Genomic DNA, 15,477 nt, shown 5'->3' on the forward strand with positions numbered 1-15,477 from the left:
GCTGGACCGCCGACAGGTGACACGAGTATCTCTAACCCCTCATCTCCGGGCCCAGCCAGGGCGCCAGATATTGACGGGCGAGTTTAACCGCGTGGGGAGGCGGCGGTGCGTTTCGCAAGCGGCCGCGATCGAAACCTCGATGGCTGCGGTGGCGCCGCCGTCGACTCTCCTCCGCGGCGTGAGCGGCGGCTAGCGGCGGCCGCTTGCGAGCCGGCGCGGCTCCACCGTCACCGGCAGCGACCAGCGGCGGCGGCGGCGTCGAAGCAGCAGCAGCAGCAGCAGCTCGTGGGGCGTCGCAGGACGCGGCGCGGTGGCGGCGCGTGGCGCGGGGACGGACTGCGCTGTTTCGGCGGTGGATGTTCGGCGCTGCAGCCTCGCGGCGGCCGCGGCTGCACCGCTGCCGCCCGCCCGCGGCGGCCGCTGGCGACGAGGCAGCTCGACGGGTAGCGTGCTCGCCGAGCCGTTCGCGGGCGCCGCCGCCTGGCCAGGCAGCCTGCATGGCCGTCCCCCCTTCGGCAGCGGCGGGGGAGCGGGATCGCCGCCGGCCGCCATGTCTCGGATCAGCGTGCGCGCGCTGCGGGTGCTGACGCCCGCGTCGGCGCTGGCCTCTCTCGTGGCGAACGCAATCGCGCTTTGCTCCAACAGCTGGCTGCACAGCACCGAGCTCATGCCGAACCCGAGCTACAACGGCTCCGGGGACCGCGAGCAGCTCGCCAAGAACACCGTGTCCGGGCTCTGGAAGATCTGCTTCAACGAACGTGAGCGAATGGCCTCTCTCTGGCCCTCTCTCTCGTCTCTTCGACCTCCTCTCCCCGTCTCACTCCTAGCGATGCCTTCTCTCCGCCCTCTCTCTCTCTTCTTCGGATCCCTTCTTCCCCAGAACTCTCCCGTCGTTCCCGCTTTCGAATCCCGAGAACCGGGTCAGGCTTTACGGTGGGGCGTACTCGTACGGCCTTTCCCCGCACCTTTACGGCCGCCGAAGGAATCGCTGCGTGTGCGGGTTGCGCCCTCTTGCCGAGGTATATACCTGTTTCCCTGCGCACACCACAGCAAGTGGAATCTGCCTTCTTTTTTTTAACCGAGGCTTCATTCTTTTTTTCCCTTTTGCAACAAAACGGCGCTGGTGCATGAGAGGTGTGCCCGTCTGCGCCTTCGCTCTCAGATACAGTTTAGTGGCCTTGCCTTCGTTTTTTTTTTCTTTTGCGGTTACCGATTAGAATGCTCCTAGATTCCGACCCACGTTGCTCCTTTTGACCGCGTTGCAGACACGGTAAAGTTTGGTGGGCAGGTGCGGGAATGGAGACAGCAAATGATATATCGCTCTTCATCCACTCCTACGTCTCTTAATTGCCATAGAACTCCGAGCATTGGTGTGTTTCACGTTTGGACGCGTGAATTATGTTTCTCGGAACGCATTCTCGCGTATTTTGGGGCTTACATTCTGATCCGCTTTTCTTTTTACCGAACAGCGGCTTTTTGAGCACTAGCTCCTTGGCGATCGTTGGACCATCATGCGCATTGCATCTGCTGTAAAGAAAGTTCAACGTGGTCCCCGGTCGACTTCTTTGCTTATATTCATTTTATGCCAACTGTAAATTTTGAAGTACCGCATTATGTTGTTTAGCGCAGGCGTGTTTCCCGCTCCATTGCGAATAAGATCCCTGCAATCTGTGATAGTCGTTGTCTTTAGTTGATCAAATTTTCCTGCATTATAAGTGTGTAGCGTTCACTCGAGCCCCTGTTGCACCGATGTATAATTGGTCTTCAATCACCCGAAACGGTCCTAGATGGCGCAAAAGACTCTCTTCCTTGAGATAAGAGCTAACAAGTTTCAAATATCTGGATAATTTCCTCCAATTTCAACCTAATATTGAATGAGAAGAAACGGGGTTAACCGAGGCGCCCGATTTTTATTAATCATATCATGAGAAGCCAACAAACAAGGACACCAAGGAAAACATCGAGGAAATTACTTGTACTTACTAATTGAATTAAAGAAACGATAAATTAATGGCAATGAAAGTGGATGAAAAAAACAACTTGACGCAGGTGGGGAACGATCCCACGTCTTCGCATTACGCGTGCGATGCTCTAAACAATTGAGCTACCGCGGCGCGGTAGCTCGATTATATAATGCAGAGTGCGTTAAGGAAGCCGTTGAAGTGTTATCGTCTGCAGCCGCCCTCCGTTGCTATTCAACACGATGTGACAGTTAGCTACGGTAGTTTACCGCTAGACGTTTCCCCCTCGCCTTGTGGCATTGGCGGTGAATTTTAATCAACAGGCGGGTTGAATCTCGTCATTCAGGCCGGCAACGTCTCTGCCTGAGCATCTCTTGCAGGGTCACCGGTGCATGTCACCACGTGTCCACCAAACCAGTGTCTTTCAGAAATGCAAAAAAAGAAGGTGTGAACCTTTCTTTGAGCGCTACGGCGGACTCTTCTGAAAACACAAGCTTTTGCGTGCGCACATGCGAAAGGTCTTCCTTTCGTAAATTCTCAAGACTGGCGTCCCGTTGACCGCCGCAGCTTGGGCACGACCACAGAGAGTGTTCGACGTCTCCACCTGTCTCCGTGTCCCTCTTGCCATGTACACATTCGCTTAACATACTTTCAGTGTAATCTTATATTTTACAGATTCTTCCACAACGTAAACAAAGTGAGTAGTTTCTTTTGCTTTGTTTATTTTATTTGAAGATACCGTCAATCCTTCACTGGAATCGCTACGGTGGCGGGAGTGAAAGCAAAAGTAAACAAACACGAAAAACGATGGTAGCGGTAGAACAAAGGCACAATGGATAGACAAATCACGCGTGAACCATTAGAGAAATATGTGTGCACATAAGCAAAACAAAACGGGACTAATGAGCTGCTTTAAATGTCCACGTGGCTTTACACAAGTGTTCCGATGTATTTTTGTTCACTGAAGTTGTAATAGCTTTAGTCAAATTTATAAAACGTTAGCGCTATGGATTTCGGTTAATCCCGCTCCGTCCGTATGACATAAGTAAAACATAACCTGAATTGTCGACGGATTAGCTGATCATAATAAAAACAGCATTGACTCAAATTTACTTAGTGAGGACAATTGAACTTGCGATTCGGGCAGAATATTTCTAAATCATATCGCTCCTGAAGACTAAACAAAGTTAGTTAAGAAGGAAAAGCGGGTCACGTTTTATCGAAATGTCGGTTACGAGTGGAAACTGTGCCAAATGGAGAGCAAATGAGCAAATAAAGTGGGCGATATTTGCGCAATTTATCGGTAATATTATGCGGTGAAGACGAAGTAAATTAAGCTTGCAATTGAAATCACACTGAGTCAACCGTGACAAGTACTAAGTTGAACTACCGAACTATACCACATAAAAACCGAATAAATATATGTGTATTGACTTTTAAAGAGGCACCAAAAAGATACCATAGAACCAGGTTAGGTAGACAAATTATTCGATATAGCTATTTAGCGGCAGAGGTTCATTACTAGGGATAAAAATGAAGCTCCCAGTTTTCCTTTATGAATTTCGCGCTGAACAGCGGCGCCGTTACGTCAGTCTGACGTCACGAATGTGAAAGTGTTTTCGCTTGTTTGGGTTTGCGTGTGCGCCAGAAACGTCTTCAATGTTTGACAAGTTGAGTCTTTTATTCCAATAGGACATCGTGACACTTGCTTAGAGAGAAAAAAAATGCGTCGCATCAAACGCTGTTAAGTTTCGTGACGTCTCTCGCAGCTGACACGCAAACTTCAAGGTGGTGTCACCGTGCCTTTCTTTCTGTTCTTTTGCTTTCTTCTGAGGGGTGTGTGAATATCATATTTTCAATTTCGAAGCGAATTTCAATAAATGAAACTCAGTGTGGATTGAATCCAGTATTTTTTGAATAAAGATACTACTGGTCCTGAAAACAATGCAACTTCTTTTCATCAACCTGAGGTACGAAAGACAAAAGCAAGTTTATTGCACCTCAAATAACGTACAGGAAATTGTGCTTCATGGACAACAAGATTCTCTAGCTTTTTCTTGAGAGTATCTTAAACTGCGGTCATTTAATGTTGTGATGAAAGAAAGAATGATCGGGGGAGCGGCGACATCCTCCTGAATGTCACAGTTCCTTCAGACTCCGAAAATAGCTGCTCGCTGGACACACCGGTGTCTGATATCTGCAGGTATCTCTTCGCAAGACGAGCCAACAGTTGGCACTGTGCTTACATCACCATTCACATGAATCTTTTTTCGACCCGAAATTTCAGCATGCACATGTGTTGCAACCGCCGCTTGCGGCAGAGAAAATTGTTGCTGGTTGATGACCTTATCAAAGTCATTTCACAGCGCTGGCGTGGAAGGAGCCTCTTCAGAAGATTTCGTTGTTGAGGACATATCTGGGTTCCTCGGTGTCGAAATTTTCACTGCTCCTTTCAAAGCCAGGTTTTTAACAGAGGAGATGTTCCTAGTCGAGCCTTCGCCGTCCGTCGTCCGGCGACACGCAGAGGGGCACAGCGCGCACCGAGGGAGGGGGGTGTAAGAGCAGGAGTTTTGCCGGCGTGCGCCCTTTCGCCCCATGGACTCCTCTCGGCGCGAGCGGCAGCGCCGATGTCGCGCAAATCCTGAGATTTGAGAGCGAGAAGCGCAAGCAAAGCGCCAGGGGAGGGAAGCCTCTACTGCCGATGGTCGAGAACGGGAAGCGCAAGCCAAGCGCCAGTGGAGACAAGCCAACTCACACTTTCAAGAGAAGGCAAGCCAAGCCAACCGCCAACAGAGGCAAGCTAACCCCCAACTTCGAGAGAAGGAGGCCGAGCAGAGACGTCGACGCAGAGAGATTCTTCCAACGGATGCTGTCGATGGACGGTTCAAGAGAGAATTCCTCGACCGTGAGTGATGCCACAGCTGCAAGGTGTATGATAGACTGGCTTGGTCACAACCTCATGCACCTGAAGAGTGTGCGCAATCCGGAACCGAAGCTCGAACCTAGCAAAACTACGACAACGAGACAAAAGACTTTTATGAAAAATCGAGCTAAACACGAGTTCAAACTTGAGAAAACAACCACCAGCTTCGCTGTTTTGACAGCATTCACTGGGTGGAATTGGCTTTACTTTTTAGCAGGAATCCATTGAAATGTAATGTGGTGTCCTCTTTCCAGAGCTTGGTGATGCACTTCCCTGATGTCGGATATCATCTGCTCGTAAGTTCTGTGATGTAACCCAGATTTTATACTGTGAAGAGCTGCCTTATAATCACAAAATACAACCCACTTCTCTGTTGGCTGTTCGGTGATGTACGTCATAGCGGCATGGAGAGCTGCAAGTTCTGCCGACGTAGATGTAGTCATGTGTGACAATTTGAATCTAACTGTAACCTGCCTAGCTGGAACGACGAACGCGACAGTTGAGCTGGTAGGTGAGGTCGAACCATCGATATATATATGAATGTGGTCATGATACGTCTGGTGCAGTAATAGGAGCGTAAGTTGCCTCAGAGCGGGGCGTGGATGATTGGACTTTTGGACTTTTTTGTAATTCCAGGAATAGCAAAATTCACTTGAGGCTGTCGCAGGCACCATAGGGGAGATGAAGGCTTCGCCCCCGACGTAAAAGATGTCGGTATGCACTTTTGATGAGCGCTAATCACTCGTGAAAAGGTCGCTTGAGGTCTCTCGGTTGGTAGGGAGGCCAAATGATGGTCGGGGATCCTTCACAGATGGCGAATGTGCGCCCTGAGAGAGTCGACAGCTACATGTGTCTGGATTATATGGTCTCCCGCAATGGCAATTGTTGCTGCTGTTGAGGTGCATCGAGGCAGCCCTAAACATGTGCGTAGGGCTTGACCTTGTATGCTCTCCAAGGCGCGAAAGTTCGTCTTGCTCGCATTTGACAACACTGGTAGACTGTAACGTAGGAGTCCGAGAAACAATACCCTGTACAGCTGCATCATAGAATGGACTGGTGTACCCCAGTTTTTCCCGCAGAGAAATTTGAAGACCTGAGCAATGGCGACTAACTTCTTCTTCAGATAGACGCAGTGAGGGCTCCACGAGAGTTTGCGGTCAATGATGACGCCCAGAAAGCGATGCGTCTTAACATAGGATACAGCTTGACCATTGATGGAAACAGGATACAATGACATTTGTTTGCGCGTAAAACCAAGTAATGCGCACTTTTCAGTAGACACACTGATGCCTTGTTCTCGAATATAAGACGCCGTCATGGTTGCCGCTCGCTGATGCCTGGCTCTTAGCTGAGGGCGAGTCACCGCAGAGGCCCAGATGCAAATGTCGTCGGCGTATATTGAGACATGAACTGTCTGTGGTAGGTACTCCGCTAGTCCTACCAGGACTAGGTTGAACAAAATAGGGCTCAACATTCCACCCTGCGGCACACCACGGCAGGTGTAATGGTCTGAAGTTGGGCCGTCTTCGGTGTGTAAGAAAAAGCGCCTCTCAGTCAAATAGTCCCGAATCCATTGATAGATCCGGCCACAAACTCCAACAGCCTCAAGTGAGTTCAGTATGGCCTCATGGGGGACGTTGTCATATGCTCCTTTTATATCTAGAAAAAGTGCAGCAGATAGGCGCTTGAGATTTTCTTGATTTTCGACCCAGGTTACGATGTCAATGACGTTGTCGATGGACGAGCGACCTCGACGAAAGCCTGTCATGGCGTCCGGATAGATGTTGAGTCGCTCTAAGTACCATTCCAAGCGGACAAGAATCATTCTTTCCGTCACTTTGCCGACGCAGCTCGAAAGCGCAATCGGACGATATGATGAGATCTCAAGCGGAGACTTTCCAGGCTTCAGAATGGGGATCAAGCGGCTCGATTTCCATTGTTTAGGAACGGCGCCGTTCTGCCAAGACTCATTGTAGTAGTTGAGCAGCTCATCACGTGCGTCGCGTCCAAGTTGGCATAGGGCAGCATACGTGATGCCATCAGGTCCTGGTGACGAAGAACGCCTGCAGGTCGCCAACGCCGCATCGAGCTCTTCGAGTGAAAATAGCACGTTTATTTCTGGTACACGTGTCTCAGGGATGTCATTTAATGCTGCATCAGTATCGATGGCCACGGACCCAGCAACCCGTCCACAGAACTCTTCAGCCACTTGAAGTTCTGAGCGGAGTTGGTAGAGGGCCAGAGCAGCAGAGGGCTTCCTATGACGCGGAGATGAGCGAATACCCCTAACCGTTCTTCATATGTGCGAGAGCGATTTTCGGGGATCAAGCGACTGACAGAATGTTTTCCATCGCTTATCTTCCAATTTATCCATGCGACGCTGGACTTTCTTTTGTATGCGTCGTGAAGGTTCCTTTTCGCAAATGCAGACAACTTGTGCGGAGCGGAAAACACCACTCTGACGCCTGCGTGCTGTCTGATCTTTTTTTTTTAGACTGTGAGACACTTGGTGTGTGAAAGGATTTACTGCGACTTTGTCGCATCGTTCCGCGTTCTCTTGGGCATTGTTCCTTGCTGCGTTGTCTCGGACTTTCCTTTCTATGCGAAATTTCTCTGAAACAGAGACCAGCAACGCCTCCGTGTAGCTTGAATTGAATTGAGCATTGAAGCTGGCATCTATGCCATGGTGACACGATCTGTCGCAAGACCTGTTACATGGACAGATAGCGGTAGAGGGTAGGTAACTAAGTTTTGAAGAAGAGAAAAAAATGTTAAGGAAATGTATACAATAATGCTAGAATGAAAAAGTATGTCTAGCAACCTGATTACCTCAAGCAGGCTAGGTGACTATTTGTCACCGCCTCGTTTCAAAGGGATGTGTGTAAATTATCATTATAATCATTATAATAATCACTGGTACTTCTTCTAGTGACATTACTAGCACTTGGAGTGCCTGGATGCGAGCGGAGAGCGCACATAAAGGCACCTTACTAGCACCGTAACAGTCGCCCCATCTCTCGTCGTAGAAGGACTTGTTGTTGGACTAGTTGTTTGCTCACCGACATAATGTAGCGCGAAGACACAATTACACAGAAAAGACACAGAGCACGTCACAGCGGCTGTGACGTGTTCTGTGTCTCTTTTGTGTACTTGTGTCTTCGTACTACATTATGCCGGTGATCTCTCATCGTACTATGCAACTACACCGACTTGCGTTGCCGCACGTTCTGGCGGAGAAGCCGAATTCCGGGAGACAGGAGAGCTTGCGCGGAAAACAACCAAAAGGGAGGCAAGAGATTCGAGCGTCCCCAGCTGGTTGGCAAAGAAAGCTTTTCTTTAAAGAAATCTTCCTTGAGAATAAATGCACAATGAGCAGATAAGTATTTTTGTATTAGCTAATTGAACAACGTACACCTGAGAGGGCTGCGAGTTCGCCACTTTCTGGGGGTGTTGAGCGCCTAAGGTCAGTGAACCAGTGTACTGCATCGTAAACGGGTATCGTTGGACATCAAGTATGAAATGCTCTAGCCTAATGTGAATCGAATAGAGAATGGTACTGTGTTCATTTTTGGAATCTCGATTAATTCACGGTTACTCAAGACCATCACGAAACTCCTGTCTCTCAAGGAGTTATAAAGATGACAATGATGGTGGTGTGACTGAACACTTGAGCTAGCCTTGAACCTGCGCTTTTGTGCTGTGTTGCTTAATGAGTGCCAACCAACTACTGCCTTCTAAGTACTCTACGTAACAGCATAGCTCACAAATTATGATATCAGGCTGGAGTGCAAAATTTTCGTGTACGGGTAGAAAATTATTCATTAACGTGTTCAATTTTTATCCACGTGAGGCGCCTCTATGACGTCGACGTTACTGATGATTAACTTCGCCTTATCAATTACGTAATACTTTCCCCGGTTCTTTGTGATGAAATTTTGCTTGATATCGCTTTGCTACTCATCCTTAACTCTGCGCAGCTATCTCCTCCCAGGGTGCCTACCAACCGGGAAAACCGGGAATCCTCAGGAATATTGAATAGTCTAGAAATACTCAGGGAAAACTCATAAAATTTGTGCTTCTGTCAGGGAAAATTAGCTGTCATTTTATTGAAAGGGAACGAAAGTTGCCCTAATGCTGGCTCGAGTAAAAGAGAGGAATGGTAACGAATTGTCTTTGAAGCCATGTGGTAGGCTGGAGGAGTTACCAGTGTACAGTCAACGACAGATTTTCCGGACGCCCGATTTTTGGGACATGCCCGATAATGCGGACGGCTTCGTGGCATCACGTACCTCATAGAGCCAACGTCTGAAATTTAGGACGCAAGAACCCTCCGCCGTCCGATTTCCCAGACTTTTTTGCCGCGACCGCAGATCCGAAATGGCATTACTAAAAGCAAACACCGCCGCTTTTGTTACCTCGCCACCTTGAACCGGCGCTCTCTTACGCAGATCCGCTGGCAGCCGTACCCACCACCGCGGCAAAAAGAGGCCTAGCTGCTTCGGCCTTCGCTATTGAGGTTCTTGCCGTTAGGTACCGTGTTTTTTGTTGAAGGAATGCGCCACTGTCAGCAATGGCACCGACTCCGCCTCTGTAATCCTCGCGATTGGCTTCGAACCTTAGAAAGCACGGGACGTTGTATAATGCCGGTTTCCGAAAGGCAGCTTCGCCTCACCACAAAAGTGTTACGCGATGAAGCATACGTTAGGTGTTGCAGTGAAGCTCAACAAGCGGGGAAAGGTGCAATTATCACGGGACACAGTACATATTTCTTAATTATACACGCTTGCACCCGCCTCCTCCTGTCACTGTACGAACACCGATATGTTTGATAAGTGTACTGGCAGGCCTTCAGACCTTTTTCGGACGTGCCTGTGGCGATTTGGGCCCTTAAGGGCAGCAAAAGACATACATTTATTTTTTTGGACTTCACCCGATTTTTGGTCGTCTCCGCTGCCCCTAGAGAGTCTGAAAAATTGGACGTTGACTGTAAAACTGACCAGGAGGATGCTTCAGATTGTCCGTGGGGCGAACGCGTGGCAGAACGAAGGCGAGAACAGAAAGGACCGTCGCATTGAGGAATGATTGGGAAAGGAACTGTGCCGCCGCTTCTTTGAAGGAGCTTGAACTCAAAAAGCAAAGTGTTGGCTGACGCCGAGATGCAGGTGACCCTCATCTAGACTAAAATAAACTCTTTAAAGCAGTGAAACGCAACACTGAAGCATTGTGCGTGTGCTGAGAGTATGTCAGGACAGTTGAGGTTGACTTTCCAGCTGCTGACAGAATCTCACTTGTGACAAACTTCGGGTCTAACACCAATGAGCTTGCTATCAGTTGATAGAAACAGCTAATTTACGAAGATATTTGCTTCTGTATGCACCTCTTTTATTCGTATTTGGAAATGTTTGACTTGATTTGCAATGGGTTTTACTATTTTTTTCGAAGATATTTTATTCGCTGTGCCATTTTACTAACCACTCCCTTCAGTATTCCGTTATAAATAAAATAAATACTAGCCCTTACTATTCAAACTGTGTTAAGTCGTATTTTTTAACAAGCTTACTAGAGAGTGGCAGTATTAGGCGACATGATGTCAGCCTGTCTTTACATAAAACAACGTTCTGTGTCACTCGGGGAATTTCGCAAAGGCAGTCAGGGAGAACCTGGAAAACTCGGGGAATTTAAAAATGTCAACTTGGTAGACACCCTGCCTCCACCAAAGTTCACCATCATCGCACGATTGAGATGTATGATCTCCTCTCATGAGGATGTCTGCTTAATGAAAATGCTTGTTTTTTCCTAGCGAATAATTGTATGCCTTCGAAACCATGTACTGTACACGTGAGAAGACAGCCCATTGAAAAAACACATGGGACACGAAAAACAAGAAGGCAGTTAATCACGCGGTTAATCACGGGCTGCTACACGGGGCTACGTGTAGCCCCATGTACGCATTACACTTTTGAACCACAGCGCAGAATACACAACGGATGTTGGGCTAAGGTATCATCACATTGACAACACGCATTAAGGTTGGTCTGCTGGCGTTTTTTTGTGTGTGTATTAGGCAGTATAATACCAAGAGCTTGGTGGCGCAACCCACCGCCCCGTTCCAAAGGAGATGCTCATAACATCCAGCTATAACAGATGGTCAGAAAGAAAGGCACTGCCATGCTAATTATTAAAAACGAAAACAAAACGCAACTGAATGGCTCACAAAAGTTCGGTTTTTAAAGGGGCGTAGTACAGAATAACAAGTAAACGTTAATATAGCATGCAGAAAATAGACGACATGTTGCTACACAACACATCGTGTTAGTATCGGAACCATGGCCGACTACAACAAAGAAACACAACCACGCAAAAATCGAAACGCAACCGTCTACTGTTAGCAGGGCAGGTTAAACTACGGAAAGGGTAACGGCGCCAACGTCTGCAGAACTACTAAAAGAACTTGTTTTTCCCGTAAGAACAAAAAAAAAAACATATGAAGACGGGGAATAACTTGTTTTGCGGAGTGTGTTCCAGCCTGACTTCGAGGCGACTGGAATACCTATTCTAAAATGTTTTGCGTGTGTCATCAGCACAAGTGTTATTTTCGCATGTGGTTTCGTTTTCTACTAATTTGTTCCTGATTTTGCTTGACTTTTCTCAAATATTTCCATGTTCATCCTCGCTGATGCCTGAGACGTGGCTTCTATAGTGCGCCGAATTTGAATGCCACAAACGGTAGACAAAGACAAAGAGCGACGTTCTACAAGCGACGTTCTTACCTTTGTCACTTATTTTAGGAGCAACGCTATTCAGACTATTGCAGAAAGCTCGATAATAACAATAATTGGCGCTGAGTCTTGAAGAAATGCTGCGCTATCATTAGGCGCTCGTGTAACATGAACTTAGATAAAGTCGTAGTGTTTAAGACGCTATATTCTGGCGAGCAAAACACAGCCAGAATGGTTAGTTAGTTAGTTAGTTTGTTTGCTTGTTTGTTTGTTTGTTTGTTCGTTCGTTTGTTTGTTTGTTTGTTACGGAGAACAGGCAGTGCCCTTTAGGCATTTATTGCACATGGGGGACGAGGGAGCACACCACTAACAAAGAAAAGAAATTGCCCCCCTGAGTTTTGGTTCAAAATACATACTTCAATGACATTTTATTTGATGAATGCGCTTCGAAAAAATATGCAAACATTGTGTAACTAAAAATGAGTACACGTGTCCACTCATTCGTCCCCGTCGAGTACCCGTAGAGTCTGTACACTAACAGGCGTGGTGCATGGCCTATAATTCATTTTACCTCCTAACCCCAGCACAGACAGACAGCCGGTTTATACACTAGCTAACCTCACTGCTTTTCCTTCTCTCTTTCCTCTCCTCCTCTTAAAGCGCATTAAGGCAGAACACCTAAAAATTCTCAGTCTTACGACATTCCACAACGGCTTGCGACAACTCGTTCCTTGTTGTAATTTGAAGGGGAAAAGAACCGCGACTTCAGACGGGACGTGACGAAGGAGTGGACAGGACAGGACGTCACGCCCAGTCTGAAGTCGGGGTTTTTTTCCTCTTTAAACATGTCGGACCGACTGGCCCAAAGTTCGCCCCTCTTGAACCTTATTGTAGTTGTATGCGGGAAAAAAAAAAGAGAAAGAAAAACAAGGACCCTGGAAAACATCAGTATCTCTAATATCTCGACCTTTCTGATCATCCTTTCTCATGTTGACGGTTCTTTTTCAATGAATAAAATAATAATTATTGCAGCTTCTATTTTCGTATTTAATTTTGTCGGCAGATGTGCCGGTAATGTGGTGCTGTTTCTCTCGCTGAACTAAACAAGCCCTCGCATGTGGCGGTACGTGATAACGTCCTCGTTAGAGATTCAAGCCGTCGCACGTAGTGAGGGATCAATGACAATGTCTCTGTTTTAGCCTTGTCATCTGACACTTCCAGCTATTTTCGTACCCCTTAACGGGTTCCTTTGGCTTGAGCTCTTTTATTATTTCCATGCTTGGGGACGTGTAATTTCCATTTTAACGAGTGTTTTCGTTTATAACGGTAATATTTAACATATTAAAAAAAGCTGGACATGATGCTTTGTTGACTGATGGTAATTTATATCTTAAGTAGGTGCTTCTGTTTACAATAGTAATATTTAACATAGTAAACAAAACAACTAGACACGATACTCTGTTGACTAACGGTAATGCTATTTTGAGGAAGTCTGCGCAAGTAATATGAGGCTAATAAAACTTTAAAATATGTGGACGACAACGTTTACGTTATTCAGGCTGAGTATAGGAGTACCATGTAATTTAAATCAAACGTTATATACTTTGGCGTACTTAAAGCTCGCAAACTCTAATTTGGAGTGTTTAAACAGAGAGTTTCAAGTAATTTCAGCACATTACACAAAAAGTGACCTTTTGTCATCTATTGAACTCTCACATGCGATTTCTCTTTTTAAGTGCTCGAGTTGCGTTTCATAAACTTACGCCATTTTTTTCGTACATACAATGCATGAGTTGTCTTGTAAACGGAGTCGTCCTCATCAATAGAAGCCTTAAATAAAAATTATTCTGCCTCCAGCAAACTGGACAGAATATTTTCTTGTATGCTTAACAAACCTCGCAAAATTCCGTGCGCTTGTTGCTGGCAAAGTGCATTAGTGGGTTCCTAATTAATTTGAAGAGAGAAATCATACCTTGGTCGCGTGTATATAGCTTGCTTTTATTAACAAGAAGATACTACAGCAATATTTTCATGGAATTGACTTGAAGTGTACAAAATGTATCATGTGCGCTCTAAGCCAAAGTAACCTCAGCTTTATGCTTTATTTATTTGTCTATTCATCTTTCGGTCATGCGAGCTCAGCCAAGGTTGCCTTTAACAGAATGCGTGGGAACATTCTGAAAACATTCGAGTAACGGACTTCTTTCAATAAAGAAACGACAACCACAGTGTCACAGATGCGCCGAGGATAAGAAGAAAAATTCATTTAGGGTAAAAATAAAAATTTTGAATAGGTTTCCCCACTATGGTAATATATTAAGTATGAACATACTACAGGTCAAAGTCCGAAACTAGTTACAGTTTACAGTTTACGGCTTGTGTAACCTCGACGTTCCACAAAAATTTAAGAACACAATGCTCACAATCGACATTACTAGGGTGATAGTACATTTCATGGATGTATGCATAGTTAAAAAGAAAGAGAAACTAGTCGAGCGTCTTACATCGCAGCAGTAATCTCATAGTGAATTTATCGTAAGACGTCGTTGTGATGGCTGAGCGGCTACGGATAATTCTTATTAATCTTTATGACGTAGTAAAAGAAGGGAAAATGACACAATAACAATAAAAAGTGATTATGAAACATGAAGGAGACTCTTTGTTCTTTAAGCAGCTTACGAAGCTTTGCGGGAAAGGCCGATTGCTGGCTTGCAATTCCATCGGCAAACGCCCGAATGGTGCCGAGTTCGGGTAGAAGTCAGCGGGCAGCGAAGTGGAACTACGAAGAAATTCCTTAATGCACCGCTTTCATCTTGGATACACATGCGTGCTGAAAAGGTTTTAACACAATCTTCTCGCGCACTCCCTCCAATAGGTCTGAAGCCGCCTTGCTGAGAAAAGTAGAGCTGCCAGAGTTCGCAACGTTCGAATCGATTAGTAGAACGTGCAACACATTATGCAGGAACAAAAGGGAGCAGCGCGTCTTACGACTTTTTCTATCCTACGCAGATCTGATCAAACACTCAATTCCTTCGTCGAGCTTTTTAGCGCGGACCTCCCTTCCGTCGGTACTGAAAGAAAAAGGCAAGTGACATATCCTTGTGTTTTGTTTAGGTCATGAGGAAAACCTAATAATTCATCGCGTTACTTTTGTGAAACTGTCTTCCTTCTTACCGGGCCGTCTGCAAGCTACTGATTAAACAACATAATAACGCGTCCGTCTGTCCGTTTCTCTTTCCGTTGCCCTTAGGGGCTGTTAGGCTTGTCACTTTAATCATCGAGCTTAAAGGAGGAAAGGAAAGCGATAACAAAATCACTTCGCCGTATAAAAGCGCCGCGTGGTGCTAATTGAATCAGCCTTCTCAGAAGGTGTGAGAAAAAAAGAAAGAAACAAGAAAACTGGAACTTGCGTATGTAAATGAGACGTTACTTCGTTCAGCTTAGATTGTACTAAGTTTCTGCCCCGTTAGGGATTTCTCTCGTCTTGTTTCTTTGTTAAAACCAAATTGACGCAATGCCACCTCGCCGATTGCCATCGTCTGCTCTGCAGAGTTTTGAGCGAGTGAGGAAGGTTCGCAGCAGACGGTTTATGCGAGACCGAAGGCTAGAAACGAACAGGCAATCGTTTAAGAGCGAAGCCTCGGAAACAGACGATACGACGAGAGCGAATGCATGCGAACAGACAACACGCGAGAGCGTACGAATTGAGCAGACGATACAATAACGGTGAAGGCGCGAAAAAAAAAGGTAGCGTGTACGTGTGTATGTGAGTGCGCGTGTTTTTACGGGTAGCGAGGCGGACTAAGTGCGTCGCCGGCGCTTAGAGTGCGAACGCAATTAAGCAAAACTCGGTTTCTTTCCGTCTAAATGCAAA

The 15,477-nt window shown here is 46.5% G+C and overlaps 1 protein-coding gene across 1 annotated transcript in view; it reads left to right on the top strand.

Annotated features, from left to right (window-relative positions):
* The first annotated feature begins 249 nt into the window (after positions 1 to 249).
* The window catches only part of stg1 (stargazin-like protein), a 69,566-nt gene continuing 54,338 nt past the window's right edge, over positions 250 to 15,477 (top strand). Inside the window, exon 1 of the mRNA XM_075701116.1 lies at positions 250 to 758. Within this exon, the coding sequence (XP_075557231.1) occupies positions 551 to 758 (208 nt within the window). The 5' untranslated portion in view covers positions 250 to 550. The remainder of the gene's footprint in view (positions 759 to 15,477) is intronic.

Source organism: Dermacentor variabilis, chromosome 8 (assembly GCF_050947875.1).
Source record: "Dermacentor variabilis isolate Ectoservices chromosome 8, ASM5094787v1, whole genome shotgun sequence".
Classification (NCBI taxonomy): domain Eukaryota; kingdom Metazoa; phylum Arthropoda; class Arachnida; order Ixodida; family Ixodidae; genus Dermacentor; species Dermacentor variabilis.